The sequence below is a fragment of the Protomyctophum parallelum genome (genome assembly GCF_964188405.1).
Source record: "Protomyctophum parallelum genome assembly, chromosome: 8".
Classification (NCBI taxonomy): domain Eukaryota; kingdom Metazoa; phylum Chordata; class Actinopteri; order Myctophiformes; family Myctophidae; genus Protomyctophum; species Protomyctophum parallelum.
The window spans coordinates 3,555,128-3,570,876 of NC_139703.1; the positions used below are offsets into that span (position 1 = coordinate 3,555,128).

General features: G+C 41.9%; 1 protein-coding gene across 5 annotated transcripts; it reads left to right on the top strand.

The window, feature by feature from the left end:
- Positions 1 to 825: 825 nt before the first annotated feature.
- hp1bp3 (heterochromatin protein 1, binding protein 3) lies at positions 826 to 14,605 on the top strand. Of its 5 annotated transcripts, none has more exons than XM_083770472.1 (13): positions 826 to 880; positions 1,913 to 1,991; positions 4,140 to 4,311; positions 5,273 to 5,368; positions 5,476 to 5,626; positions 5,952 to 6,095; positions 6,240 to 6,314; positions 6,763 to 6,914; positions 8,143 to 8,233; positions 8,637 to 8,796; positions 11,929 to 12,040; positions 12,651 to 12,803; positions 13,062 to 14,605. In XM_083770472.1, the coding sequence occupies exons 1-13, from the start codon at positions 866 to 868 to the stop codon at positions 13,639 to 13,641; spliced, it is 1,980 nt and encodes a 659-aa protein (XP_083626598.1). In that variant the 5' UTR covers positions 826 to 865; the 3' UTR covers positions 13,642 to 14,605. The 5 variants fall into 5 exon arrangements, with proteins under 5 accessions (XP_083626598.1, XP_083626602.1, XP_083626599.1 ...); XM_083770473.1 differs by having other exon boundaries at positions 851 to 880; positions 1,913 to 1,986; positions 4,138 to 4,311; XM_083770474.1 differs by lacking the exon at positions 826 to 880 and adding an exon at positions 1,273 to 1,390.
- The last annotated feature ends 1,144 nt before the right edge of the window (positions 14,606 to 15,749 follow it).

Below are 15,749 nucleotides of genomic sequence, written 5' to 3' on the forward strand. Positions count from 1 at the left end.
AAGTGAAGAAATTAAACTTCATGTGAAGCACTTTGTAACCTGTGTGTTTTATAAATAGTAATTATTATTCTGCTGGTTTGTTAGGAGGTCCCATATTGCAGCCTTAATTTAACATTTATACAACGTCAAACTCACCAACATTGCAGCTGTGCGAAAAGCTTGAATTGTGTTCTATCTGCAAAGTGTTTGTTCCATAAAAATACACTGTAGACTTATTTTTGTATTGGAGTTTGGAAGCACTCGTTTTCTTTAAAGCAACCTCTTGCTGCCTCCTGCATTATGTGCAAATTCAAAACAGGTGGTAGGCTATCTGGTATGCAGGACTGTTGAGTGATATCCAAGCGCTCCCAAAATACATTTAAAAAGATAGTCATTAAAGACAATTTTAGGAAAGACAGAAATTTAGCCTACATTTTTTTCTACGTTTAAACAAGTGTTGGCTTTTATTTTTAGATGTACTTTTTAAATCACTTGTTTTTCCCTTAGTATAAATATGGGTTTTTCCACACTAAATGCAATGCAACGCCCTGGAGAGATAAGTTGCTCAAGCCTCAAAGGTAACCATTGTAGGTGTGATCTTGTCACATTGCTGAAAAGGTTTGCAAATTACCACTTTATGGTAATGTTGGAAACGGGTACAACTGGCTGCCTACCAGACCTTTGTTATTTTAATCAAATTAAATTGTAAGCTGCCGGAGTTTGGGTTTCATGATGACGAGGCTTGAATGCAGATCATCTCATTGGTTTACACGTTTTGTTTGAAATTCAAAAGTGCTTGCAGTGTGATGAATCATCCTCTAGGGCCCGCACAACAAAGACTCTCTCTACTAGTCGTCTCAGTCACTCGCAACTCCAGTACTCCACCATGAGCTCCGAACAGGTATGTAATGGCAGACTTTAAACTTGGATAGTTGCCAAATAAATGGCTGTAGAATACATGTTTCTCAGTTATAACGATCGCCAAAACAATTTCCGTCACTGTACGTGTAGCTTTGGTCTATAATAGAGGGTTATTATGGTGTAAATAGTCTCTGAAAAGTTTGATATCGCACTCAACTGCGGTCAATGTTCATCATATTGGTCTCAACGACCACTTGCCAATGGCGGCGCGATCGTCCCTCCGGTCTATGGGATGGTCGCGCCGTCAATAGCAAATCTACAAGCCTACAATACTTGGCGGACGTGACGCATTGTGAGCTTGTAGGTCTGCCATTTTCGTCGAGCGACACCGTCGCGGGAGGAAGTCTAGATTAATCTGAACTCTCCATTGGACGACGCCGCCACGCCGCTACGTGCACATTCAACACAGGGGGAGGGGCACGTAAATAGACAATTCTAAATAAAGGACCCTGCAGAATTATATCTAATAGTTATCCTCGACATTGCGACGGTAAGTTGTGCATAACTTTATAAACTTGTATTTTGTTGCATTCGCTTAATGGAAAAATAATCGTCTGCAAAGTGTATTTTTTCTTTAAATCAATGCAACAATGAATTTGATGAGCTCCGTGCGCGACGCCATTACTGTATGTATGAACTGATCTAACATTACAAAATGGCGAAAATTTAATTCGTTGAGACTTGCATTTCTTCCTAAATATAAATAACACTTATTTTCTATTACGTATGGGCCCGCGTTGCATTTTAATGGTGGCCTGCACGGCTACATTACCACACGTTTATTCGGGTGGCACAGGGACATTTTCTTGCACCCATTTCGGTGGAAATGCAAAGAGGCCGCCTCCATGCCCATGATGAATAACACTATATTTGGCTCGGGCTTGCGAAAGATGCCCGTATCCCTCAGGTTGGGAGGTGTTGTCAGGCCACATCTTATAGTAGCATGTCCTTTGGACGCCGAGCGAACAAACAACAAACCCTAACGTTAAGGCATGTCCACACATCCGTTTAGGTCACTAGTGTGATGCCTATCCGTCGTGCAGCGGGAACTCCACCCAAGGAGTCGGCCCCCTCTACTGCAGCAGAAGAAGGTGAGCTTCAGTGTTTGTGCATCCACGTTAACCCCTCAACACAATGAATGAATCCACTTTACCCATCCTCCGCTATAAAGTACACTTACATTCACATCACCTTAATTTTTTTTTAGCCAAAAATACTCAATAGTTCTGTATGCAAGTATTCCAAATTGCTGACTCCTCTAGTGCACTTCACTTGAGGTGTCAGCCATTTTGTATTTGTACTTGGGTGTTCCAAATTGTACTTTGGACAGTTTTTAGATTTGCCAGTAGGGGGCGCTTGAAGCACGGTAAAGCCTAGCCATGGTTCACGCTCGGTCATGGCGCAACTGCAGCCTGTTTTACACAATCGCTACATTTACAGTCCAAACGTATTATAAACATTCCGATTTCAAATATAAAGTACGCACAATTTGTCCCACGGGTGTTTTTTTTGCTCGTACAACGTTTACGATTAGCACTGCTGCATTCTTCAATAAAAAGCATTTTTGTCCAGTCATTTCTGTGTTTTGCCTTGTTTTTCCTTCTACTTCCTCATTTCCCTGTGTGATGCTTTCAACTGCGCTTTAGTGCCGCCCTACCGTTCCGGAGGTGTACATTGCGCTCTGAAACGGAGCTTCTTCCTTTGGGCATTGAAAGTAGAAGGAAAAACAAGCCAAAACACAAATGACCGGACAAAAATGCATTTTCATCATCACTATGACTCTGACATAATGATAAACAAACGCTATACCCTTTCGATCTCCATAAAAGTGACAGGCTGCTACCTGTACTCTGACAAATCCTCCGATACAATGACTCGGACATGTTGACTAAATCGGCAATATGATGTGATCGGCGACTCTGGATGTGATGGCCTTGGTTTTTCAATAACGTGTTCAAGTCTTTCAGTTTCAGTCACACATTATAGGTATTTCGGGGCGTAGCTAAACCCACCATTTCTTCGTAGGATCAAGCAAGACGGAACATACTGTATACAAGTATTACATTTAGGACATTCTGTCCTAGTGCAAAACTATCAACTATGTTGAAAATCAAAAGAACTGCAACAACCACCATATTGTGAAAAATGTAGACCAAAATATAATATAGTTTTTCGGGTTTCCAAATGGGCCATGAATTTCTCGCAAGTGGTCACCTGCTAAATGAACCCTTATATAAAATGTTCCCGAACGTACAATTGATGGCCACTGTTGAGGATTATTAGTCCAGACATCGGCACGCAATGTTTGGATAAACACATTGACGGCCAAGCACGTCTATGGACATCCTATCAAATCCAACGCTTCACTGCCAAAACTTCTATAGACGTCCTATGGTCTTTCCAGTGGTTTATGATAGATTGCGCTCTCCGCCAACATATGAATGGTTCAGAGATAATAAAAAAAAAAACAGGAAATGAACCGGAAGTGAAATTTTTGCTTGCCGTCAGCCTCCACGCTATCAAATTTTGAAAAATGCATTTGTATTGGATTATTTCCCCCGATTGCGTTTTGTTCAAAGCGAGCTTTATTCAACGGCCCGTAACTAAAAAAGATGACCGCAGTTACAAAATGTATTTTCCGGGTGAAAGGAAATACGTTCGTGAAATCCTCCACACAGCCTTTGTTTACATATATTGTTCACTGAAAATCACAGGCAGTTGTGGAATAATTAACAAATTAATAGTCAATGTGTTTTAACATGTCCCCATATTGCTTGCTGTTTAATGGTAACAAATCACAATATCAAAATGGCATGTTTTTACCTTTTTAGAGGGAAGTGTACACACACAAGATACACCAGGGTTCCCCAATAGGCGGCCCGCGGGCCATTTGCGGCCCACAGAGCGCCCCCTTGTGGCCCATGAAAGAATTTCCAAAAAAAAAAAAAGTTTTCCCAAAAGGGTCCCAGATATAAATGGCATTAAATAGGGGGCAGTAGCCTATGCATGTCAAATGGGGTCTTGCCCTGAAAATGAATTTTCAGGGCAAGACCTCGACCTCGCGCGTGCAGACTCGGCCCCCAGCCTGGTACGCTAGTCAAAATATGGCCCTTGAGGAAAATTAATTGGGGAACCCTGAGATACACAATTGAAAATAAAAGTGAATTTATTTTTATGGCAGAATTTGCCATAGACCACCAAATCATGTTGCGCTCCTCTCCTAATACACTTGTACACAGAGCCTGATGCAGCTGAGGAGGAGGAGGAGGACGCTGCTCCCTCATCTCCAGCAGCCAAGGAGGACACAGGAGATGCTGAGGAGGAGGCCAGTGACCCAGAACCAAAAGAGAACGGAGAGGAAGCTGATGAAGCAGCTGCAGAGAAGAAAGGAGATGACGCTGAGGGGGAAGAGTGAGTTTGATGAAGCCACATAACCTGTCCTCTACCAATGAAAATTGCGATATTTCACTTGGGAAAGCACTTTTATCTGTTTTATCCTTGCCTCCAGTGGATATAACAATTTATTCACGTGGTGACCATTTTGGTTTCATACTTGGGCGGGGGGGGGGGGGGGGGGGGTGTTTGAGGTAAGGCCAAAAAGGCCTGTGCTGCAGTTCCCACAGAGCTGTCACATGCATACAGTATATCCTATTTTGTCTTCTCCATTTATCAAGTAAATGTACCCATCTCTGTGTCCACAAGATTTGGAGAAGGGCAACTCACTGGCAGACATTGTGGTTTATTGCTTGGCCTGGAAATTATACCTTTAATACTGGCTGTGTCCAATATAGTACCATCTACCATACAATTTAAAATCAGATTGATTTACATTTTAAATCACAATATTCCACATTCACATGTGGAAATACGCTTCATGTTATTACATTTCATGTATTCATTTTCATGTACACGTTCTGTTCAAAAGATACTTGAGGATAAGTATCTTTTATACAAGCTCTAAATTGTTAGGACTGGTGGTGTTTACACCTTTGGTTCCACCAAAGCAATCCATCATAGTCAAAATGTGGTCACAGAAAACATACAAAAAACAATACTTTATAATGGCTAAATATATTTGTATTCCTCTAGTTTACTGCATTAAAGAAGTCACTTGATATTGTTTTGTATGTTTCATAATGTATTAATGGTGGAAATGACATTGGCGATATCCTCCAATAATTTTGTTTTTCTCTTCTCCTCCAAAACCATAATGCAGAGCTTGATTTATTCAAATCTGACTTGATGAGACTAAATATGAGCAAGCAGCCAAGCACTTGATAACAGCCGCACAGCCTATCAAAACAATCCGTAGCTTAGGGGTGGGAATGAGTCTGAGACCAAACTGCTAAAGACGGATGTTTTGAAATTTCAGTTTGGCTTTGCCTGCGGTGACAAAGGGACCTATTGAAAAATGCAAGGACTGCGAAGCTGGACAGTGTACAACACACTGCTATGTCCTCCTGATAAGGTGAGGATGCGACGTAGATAAAAGGTGTGATAATCACAGTGAAATATCGCTTCAAACAGAGCAACCCCCGTTATTTACTTCTCCCACTTGCCTCGTTATGGTGACAGGTTGAAGGACGGAAAGCTGCGGAAATCCAAACACAAGAAGAAGAAGACCATTCCGGCATGGGCCTCAATTACTGCAAGCAAAAAGTTCCCAGTTTCAAATTTTGCTGGTTCTCAGCCTAAAGTGGATACCATCCTCATTGAGGCTGTTAAGGTATGCATAAACATGCAGTGGATTACTGCATTTGTCCTGGCCTGTTTACGGTCCCATTCACCATATTTGTACAATTTAGCTCGTACTTGATACTCCCGGATAAGAGCAACATGGCCGTCTTGTGTGTGAATAATAGTCAATGCTAATAATACCAACAGTCTAGACGTAACCTACAATGGACAATGTGAAATTCACAATGAAAGCCTAAACTTTAGGCTTTCATTGTGAATTTCATATTGTCACATTTAGGCCCTAAAGGTTAGTCAATATATCCAAATCACTGCTTCCAGGTAGAGAGACGTAACCAATGTCTGTTTTTACACAGTCCTCTGAAGAAAGGTCCGGGATTTCTATGCAGTCTCTCATGAAGTACATTGTGAAGAACTACCCAGGTCTGGAGTTGGACAGGAAAAAATTCCTCCTCAAGAAATCCCTGAAGAAACACTTGGAGAAAGGCACCATTAAACAGGTAAATGGACAGGACAATGTACTCGAAATTATTCTTGGGATCAGTTCAGTATGGAGGAACAATGCATTGGAAACCTATAAGCATGTCACTTTGTTTGCCATTTATCACAAGTCTGCTTCCCCTCCCTCTGCTCATTTGTCACAGCTCAAGGGAAAAGGCCTTTCAGGCAGTTTTGTCATTGGGAAGAAGCTACCTGACACAACGACTACAACTAATAAGGTACGTTACTTAAATATTGAGTATGATTTTATTACTGTATATTGATGGTACTAATATGTTTTCCGTCTGTCAAAATCAAATGGCTTGAATGGAACTTGGTGGGAATGATCAGTAGGCTGCACTGAAGACAAGAGCTGATTAATGTTTGGGTCAATAAATTGCGTTGAACAGCTTGAACTGGTAGCCATTTCTCTGAGGGGGAAATGGAGCCACTTTCAATTAACGAAATTAGTGTCCAGTGGTTCCCAAAAGTGGGGGTTCCTTGAAGCATTTACTGGTACCTGTAACTACAAATGGACCCGTTCCATTTGCACACTCTTAGAGCAATGGGGGTCCTTTGAAATTAAACGTTTTGAGAACATATTCAATGCAGTCATTATGTTTTGCAGTTTTTGTATTCCCTAGACTGGAACTGTTTAAATGACATGTTCCCTGTCTTGTGTTGCAGAAAGGTGTGGTAACGGTCAGCGTGAAGAGTGACACCTTGGGAGACGCTCTTCCCCTGATGATCACCAGGCTCTGCGAGCCCAAAGAGGCCTCCTTCGTCTTAATAAAGAAATATGTGGAGCAGCATTTCCCTCATCTCAACATTAACAAAAAGTATGTGGCTACACTGGTGCAGAGGCGACCTATAAATACCTACAAGCTGTAGGTATTTGTAGTTATAGAAGTATTTATTTACTATTTATTGTGTAACTATTCTGAACAGCATTGTGAAAACAATGATAAACCCCAAAATGGCCTATAGAGGCCGCTCAAGGACTGCTAAGTCAGGACTCGGGAGTCATGCCGATTTTAATACAGGCAGCATAGTCAACCCAAAAGGTAATATGTCCCAAACATTGGCTTGGCAATTGAATTATTTCAAAAATAATTACTTCAAGAAATCTAAACTGATAGATGGATGCTTTATTTGTTATTCATTCTGCAACAAGCAGCCATCAGGACAGAGGACGCAAAGAATCACAGCACAGAAATATCCATGCTGTCACACAATACATTGACAATACTACACAGTTCCTCTCTTACAGAGAGGACAATAGAATAGGCTACCAGTCATAGTTCAAGAGATATCACATTACACATTTTATGCACAGAACTGAGATGAGGCCTGTTTGTTCAGAAGTCCTGTAGTTGTGGGGACAAATTATTTTGAAGCTTTAGCCTGCAACATTGATACTTTGTACCGTAGTCGCCCTGATGGTAAAGAAATATTGACTGTATAACGGGTGCGTTCTATCCATTTAAAGCGGAATTAACATGTTTGCTGTCCATTCCTGCACTGACAGCATAGTGCAGAGCCAGCAGCAGGAGTCCGCTGTGTGGGACCATTGCATGTCAATGTCTTCAACACTGTGAGCTTGTAGATGAGAGCCGTTTTCTCCGGCTCTGTGTGTGCGCGCGCATGCATGTTCCAAGTGTTCATACCGCTATAATATTGTGTTGTGTTTATAGCAAACTAAAGACTGTTGCTTCCCCACTCAAACACACTTGCCCATCGGCCAACCTGAAAGAAAGCTCCACTTGTCCAAACGTTAGTGTCAACCCCTGTGTGTCTAAATCAGTACTCAGTCATTGCCCATATTTGAGCAATGTTTCAGCCTAATCCAAACTTGCTGACTTCCACTATAGATTTTAAATCATACAAGATATTCACAGTTTAATGCAAGATTAGACCTGGATCACAGAGTCGCAGACCCTCTTCTAGATGGCTCAGCCCCTACAGTTCCACGTCATACATTCTTGTTCTCTTGGAGGCAGTTGGGTTGAAGAGAGTGCAGTTATTTATTAGCCAAGGTTGTTGACCCCGTCTCTGGTTTATCCTCAGACCAGACCTGCTCAAGACGGCCTTGGCGAGGGCTGTGGAGAAAGGCCAGTTGGAGCGCCTCACAGGGAAAGGAGCCACTGGTACCTTCCAGGTAAAGTACCCTCCTGTAACAGAACTATTGTACTAATAGTGTCCACTATCTGGGTGGCATTATGGACAGATGTGATGTATGGCAAGTTGGCAACCATTCATTTACAATCAAGTTATAGTATTTTCTTTTTTTGTATCCAAGCCAACTCAAACCGTGAAGATTAATCTTAGGGCTGCACTGGTCACATAACCATTAACCACATGGAACAATTTCAACTTCTTATGGTTTGAGTCGTGTTGGGCCTTACAGTATGTTTTTTTTCTTTTTGGGGTTTTCAACATTATCAACAGCCAAACAACATGTATAATGCATGGCTCACACAGCCAACCTGCAGCTGAACAATTATAGCTGTGTGAAATGTTTCTGCATGCCATGATGAAGTTTGGGTTCTTTATCTCTGTAGCTGAAGCGTTCTGGTGACAAGCCACTGCTGAAAGGTAAAGGCTTGGAGGATGCCATCGCAGCAGCCATCACCGCTATGAATGAACCCAAAACCTGCAGCACCACAATACTCAAAAGATTCCTCACTGACAGCAACAAGGATGCCAACGTCTCCCGCTTGGGTAAGACCCCATTCATTCTCCTAGGGTGGGGATCCGTAACCGGATCCAACATTGAGAAACCGTAATCTGTTCCATCACATTTGGAACCGCTTCATAGAACTGTCGGAGCCTATATGTGAACTTCACATCTGCTGTACAATAGAGGGTATGCGCATGCTTAAAGTGAATGGCACATCGAGTGGCAAAGCAATGGGCAAAGTGAGTTTAACATTGTTTAATGCAATCAGATAGGACTTTTTCTGTTTGGATTTATGGGCTGTCAGGGCCAGAAAGTAGTTTTTTGCCACTCAGTAGGCATTCCTGCATAACTTCCGGGTTGGATGATGATGTCACGCGCATACCCTCTATATATTTTATTTATTTTAATGATTTTAAATAAAGCATACAAAATCCACATGACTTACACAAAAGAGAAGAAGAAAAAACAAACAAACAAAACACACCTAGCAGTCAAAAAAAAGAAAACACCTGGACAACACCCCTCCACACTCTGTTGTTGACACTCGTGGTTATATCATATGTAATGTACAAATACAAAATGTTACAACAATCCTTTGATATACAAATAAAAATAGTGCGCATACCCTCTATTATAATAATGATGGTACTCAAACCTTTTGATTTCAAGGACCATTATAACTCAAGAGTTACAGACATGTAAGGGGCCATTTGGAACCCCCTAGGAATCATTAAAGTTAAGGAACCGGAGTTCTTAAAATCCAAGAGGATCCCAAACCCTACTACTTCCGAGGCAAGACCAGAATATAAATGCCTGGAGAATGTAAATGTAAACATAATAGAAAGTGAGTATGGAAGCCTCGTCAACAATTAATTAAAATATCAAACTATAATTCACCGAATGTCTGAGTGTGTGTGACTGTGAGTGTGTGTGTGTCCGACCGCATTTTATCTCCTCATTATCTCCTCATTGCCTGCACCAATCGCTCCCACTTTTCACACAGGCATTGACCATATGAATATGGAGGGCGTGACGGAGCCCTTTTTTCGATTTGACACATTAATGATTATTAATTAATTTATTAGTGAATTAAAAACGCACCCGGGTGCAGTACCCCCCGCAGCCACAGGGCGGCAAAACTCCTCTCCCCAGAAATCACGTGTCACCAGTGAATTGCATTTTGGGACGGTCACTGATTAATACTGGGACACAGTTTTCCGCGTAACTTCAGTTGTTTCGCCTGCTGTCAATTTTGCTCGCGAGTTTTCCGCCTAACTTCAGTTGTTTCGCCCGCTGTCAATTTTGCTCGCAATAGACAGCGGCCGAGCGATCGGGATATTTCCAACCCCCTTACGCATCGACACAATTACTACATACAACAAACAACATGCCACGAAGAACAGCCTCAAGGACCCTAGCGCATTCTTCCACGCACCTATACCCTTTTTCACACCGCCCCCAGCCAACGGAGGTTGTGTGTGTGTGTGTGTGCAGACTACTTTCGCTGTGAGCATGTGTGTGTGTAAACTACTTAAGCTGTGAGTGCGCACGTTCGTATGTGTGCGCGTGCGTCATCGCGTGGCCGTTTTCACTTTTCAGTTAGCTATAAACACAACACGAGATATAACTGTCTTGAACATAAGCCACACACACACAGCGTGAAGTGGCTACAGCGCACGCTCTGGTGAAAACAGCTAATCTACAAGCTCACAACATCACAGGTTGCAAAAGCCATGAGTTCTCTCAAGCCAAAGCTCACAATTGAGACCGTTTTGGACGCAAATCCACCTGCAAATTGGATCTGTGCGACTGTCCATATATAGCTGCATGTCAAACTGGGGGTCCTTGATACTTTTCAAATGGGCCTCTGTGGGCTAATAAGTGTAAATGCTGCGGTCCTTGCTCTTGCCATGAAAACGTTTCCCTACCATGCATTTGGAAGAATACTTTAATGTTATACTGCTGTTTTTATTCATAAAAAACCACACACACACACACACAAATCTATTATACAAGTTAAAATATATCAGAACGGGTAAGGACTAGTTAAAATAATTAAACCAAACTGGTCTTCTGAGGTTGACCTCAACCAGGTGCTCCTCTGCTGAGGTTTCATTGGTCAACACCAACCTTGTGGATTGATACACGATACAAATAGTATAATGTTATATGGCACTGGTTCTCAACGTCTGGAGCAGAGACTACCAAAGGGTCCAAATATGGGTCCATTTGTACACATTTGTTAACCCATTCTGACCTGAGATCAGATTCATACGAGGTTTCCGCCGGACACACACTGGTCTGATGAACCTATTCTGACCCGAGATCAGATTCTAAAAATGTCAGTCGCTCTTCGATTTTTCAAAAATAGCTAAAGCATAACATGATGCTGACACCAAAATGGGTGCCCGGTCAGAATGGGTTAAATTAACACTGACATTTACAGTGTAGATTGGGGTTCCCGTAGATTTTTTTTTTTTTAAGGAAAGGTTCCAGTTGTAACCTCCCAGATTTACAAATCCTTGTTATTTGCTAACTTAAATCTGCACTCACTGCATTTAATATTTGTATAAATAACCAGAAATGTATTACCAAGCCTTTGACTGTTTCTTACTGTTTATAATAACGGGTAATTTGCAGTGTTTATGTGTACCTAATGCTCTGTCTTGTGTTTATCTTAAGTACACTGAGATGGATTCCTGGCACCTGTTGCCAATACGCTTTTCATTCTTTAGGGCAGGCTTTTCAGTCTTAAACTAAGTTTGTTTGACATGGCTCTGTTTGAACATTTAGAGCTGTGTTTGTTCTCTATGGAACAACCATCCCTGGCTGTCTGTCTCATGTCTTGACACATTAACCGCAACCCAGCGCCTACTAGCCTCGGTCCCAGCCTTACTCCTCTGCGAAGAGAAAAGCCTGGTCATAACCTAAAAAAAAATCGGCGCAAGTGTCGGGCTGGAACATCTATCAGATGTATTTCCCCCGGATACGATATGTTTTCGACCAAACACTTGTTTCATTCACGGAGAATGTAAACTGATTTGTAAAGCGTCAACGTAATTTCCTTGAGTGGTACTTCTGCCAAAATCCTGCAACTTCCGCCCCCAAAACAATGATACACTCTAGGTCCAGCGTGAGCGGCTACTAATCTTTTTTTTCTTCTTCTTTTTCAGTCAGAACTCTGAGGAAGACCTTGACGAAGTGTAAAGTGAAGGGCTGGATGGAGCAGATCACGGGGAAAGGGTTCAGTGGAACCTACCGACTCTCATTCCCCTTCTACCCCAGGTAGGCTTAAATTAACTACCGGTAGTTGTATCTAGATGTCCAGATCATTACATTTTACTTGACGATTAATTGTCATACAAATAATTGCGATTAACGTTTTTACACTGAACATTGGAACATACAGTAAAAATCTATTTTGGTTTTAAGGCATTGGAAACTGCATGGTGCAGACATGACAAATAACTTGAATATATAAAGAAATTACAATAATAATTAAACAATTATAATAATAAAAATAATAATAATAAAAGATGTATTGGAAATGCCGATATAAAGCATGTTAGCTTTGTGGTCAGTACAGAGGCAAATCACAGGTAATTGGCCTTGGCTTCTGGGATTATTTTTCAATAGCCGCATGGCTTGTCATCAGTTATCCCTCATATAATGCACAATATTTATATATATATATATATATATATGTATTCTTTCAGAGCGACTGTTTTTATCTCAAATCTTTGCTTCTGGGGGGAGGGGGGTGGTCCCTGGACATGAAAATGTTGGTTAACCACTGACATAGAAATATTTTTACAGAAAACTGTCAGAATTTAGAAGGCATTTGTAGAATTGCCCTGATGGACTGCTAATGTACCTTACTGTTATTTTCCCATAGCCCAGCCATCTTGTTCCCTGACATGGACATTGGACCACCGAAGAAAAGAGAGGTCACACGAAGGCAAGCCGTTGATTCTTCTGATGAGGAAGAGAGCGAAGAGGACGAGTACGACGAGGATACAGATGATGATGAACCTCCCCCCGCAAAGCGGTGAGTTCTAGAGTACCAGTTGAATCTGCACTGGATATTCTCATAAATACACTATTATATAGCCTATGGGTGTCTGTCACTGTTTTTGTACCTGCATGTACCTAATGCTCTGTCTTGTTTATCTTATACATACTGGGATAGATCCCTAGCACCTGTTGCCAATAACCATTCTTCAGGGCACTGTTTAAAAGGGCAGGGCAGCTGTAGTGCAAACATTATAAATGTAGTGACCATTTGCCATTTAAATCTGATTCTTAGGAGAGCGGTGAAAAGGGGTCCACCCAAGGTACGCAAACCTCCACCAGCCAAGAATTCCCGAAGCGGCGGTAAGTCAAAAGCTAAGGGCAAGATAACTCCTGTCAAGAAACCCAAGGCAGCAGCAAAGAAAACCGCAGCGGTATCCAAGAAGAAACCCACTGCATCCCCAGCAAAGAAAGCTGCTGTGGCAAAGAAACCCACCCCATCCCCAGCAAAGAAAGCTGCTGCGTCACCGGTAAAGAAATCTGCCGTGTCTGCTAAGAAAGCCGCCGCTTCCAAGGAGGTGTCTACACCACCCGCTAAAAAGGCGACACCCGTCAAGAAGGCGACACCCGTCAAGAAGGCGACACCCGTCAAAAAGGCAGCGCCTGCTAAAAAACCCAAAACACCCGTTGTCAAAACGCTGCCCCGCAGGGGAGGCCGGAAACGCGCTGCTCCAGTAAAGGAGCCAGAAGAGGAGGAGGAGGAGGAGGAGGAGCAGGAAGAAGAGGAGGAGGAGGAAGAAGTCAAGAAACCCGCAGCCAAAAGAGGGGCGGCAAAGACCAAGTCTGTCCGCAAGTCTGGAAGGGGGAAAAAGTGAGACCATGAACTGGGCCATCTCTGTCCCAGGATGAAATGGCGTTCTGCCTCTTGTTTGTCAGTGCTTTCTTTTGTATCCGTTTTCACCCTTTTTTGAGAGGGTCCGTACTAGTATTTTATTTTTTATTTTCCCCTGTTTTGTAGGATAGATGTGTTTCCTATGAATTCAGTTTACTGTACATTGCAAATATCTGTAATTCATTTTAACTCTTAAAAAAACAAATTTGTGTAGAAAAAGCTCAGTTAATGTGGTTAAGAAGAAAATGTTTTTTCAAAAATTGCCTGGATTAAGAAATGTTTTTATTTTATTACAACTCTTTATTTTCTTTCTTCTTGGTAAAGCATAGCAGCATAATCTAACTAGAGCCAGTTTTGTTGCAACTTTTCTTTTTTTATATATTTTTAATCTGCTGTTTTAGATGGTGGCAACACATTCCTAATGTCCAATTCAGTAAGAAGTCATAAACACTCCTTTTAAAAAATATATAACATTTAATTTATAATCGGCTATTGTCCCAAAAAGAAAGATACAAAAAAAGAGAACAGCATACTGTAAAATATGATATTGCCTTGAAAACCTTGAGTCCCTATTCCTGCATTTTGGAGTGAACAATACAGTTTTATTTGGCCATATGTTGCCATCAGATAAATTGTGGAATCTTTGGAATTTCAAATACAATATCACATGGAATCTTGGACCTGTAGTTGACAGTTTGGAAACCTAGTGGGATCAAGAATGAGTGCACATACAGTGCCGTACAATGTTCAAAACCATACAGTTAGGTTGCATTCAGGGAAATGTCTATCTGGACTTGTGTAAACAGGCAATTACAGAAGTAGCTGTAAGATTGGTCTGTATTGTGAATGAGAAATATTGTTTGAAAGGATAATTCATACCCTGCATGCATTGTACTCTTGTGTTCCGATTTTTTGAAGTCGTTAATTAAATGACACTTTGTACTCAAGTTACTTGTTTTTTATTGTTTTGTGTGACGCAAGAACATGATGCAGGATCATCTTTGGCTATATATTTACCTAAATCACAATAAACCCTATTGTGAGTCAGACAAAAGTCAAATAGCACCTGACCCACTGATGAAAAAGCTGTTTTAACTTGACAAGTTGTGTGGGATTGGGATATGTTCATGAGAATCATGAGCTCTTGTCTGAGCTGGGGGAAAGCGCAGACGGGATGGGTGACTCAGTGTATGATGAAACTATCTTACAGTAGAGTAGACTGGCTTCATTTGTTCGACAATAGACGGTGTGTGTGGGGAACGCTACTCTCAATCACGTTCTGTTTTCCTTTTTGCACATAAAGGCACGCCCCAGGCAGCACACCTGGACGCTATATACACATTTATAGACAGGTCGTACTGTGGGCGTCGCTTATCTGGGCGCGTCAGCTTGGAGTTATTTGGAGAAATCAGTGTCAGTCAGACTGTCAGTGTGTTGTCGGAGGAACGTGCGACGGTGGTAAGGACTAAGGAGATTCTCCAACAAAGTTTTTTTTCTTAGACTTGAGTAAGTAAGTAAAAATCAAAACTGTTGGTCTTAACGACTGGTTCACTGGTGTAAGTAACTCGCGTGTGGCGACGTTGTGTTTTTCTTGTCCTTTGATCTGGATCAGTACGAACTACGAAGCAGCTGTTTTTACTAATCTTAGTTTTTATCAGTCAAGTCGGGACATTTATCAGGTCGATGTTGGGCGCGTTCGGCTATGCGCACCGGGAATGTGGTCAGTTTGTTGAGTGTGGTGGGCGGTGACGTCACAGAGTGCGTTCAGTGTGCCTTATTTACGAACGACCAGTTACAACACACCATTCACACTGAGCAACCCTACCCTCAGGGTAGGGTTGCTCAGTGCGTGCACTCGGCACACCCGGTGTGCAGCGCACTGGATTTTCGAACGACAACGCACTGAGTGCACTGAATAAACGAACGACAAGAGAGCACACCAGTGCGTTCAGGGCGCATTTCCGAACGCGCCCGTTGTCATGAGAAAACTACGTGGTATATTGCCTACGCATAATGCACTCATTGAACTGTAGCCTGTGTAGCCTGTAGGCATACATTGGAAACTAGTCGTTCGTAACTTACAATAAAGTC

Excerpts from the sequence above, each read along its gene's own strand:
- hp1bp3 (XM_083770472.1), top strand. Across the intron at positions 5,369-5,475 it reads TGCTATGTCCTCCTGATAAG|GTTGAAGGACGGAAAGCTGC; the intron begins GTGAGGATGCGA and ends TTATGGTGACAG. Across the intron at positions 12,804-13,061 it reads GAACCTCCCCCCGCAAAGCG|GAGAGCGGTGAAAAGGGGTC; the intron begins GTGAGTTCTAGA and ends TCTGATTCTTAG.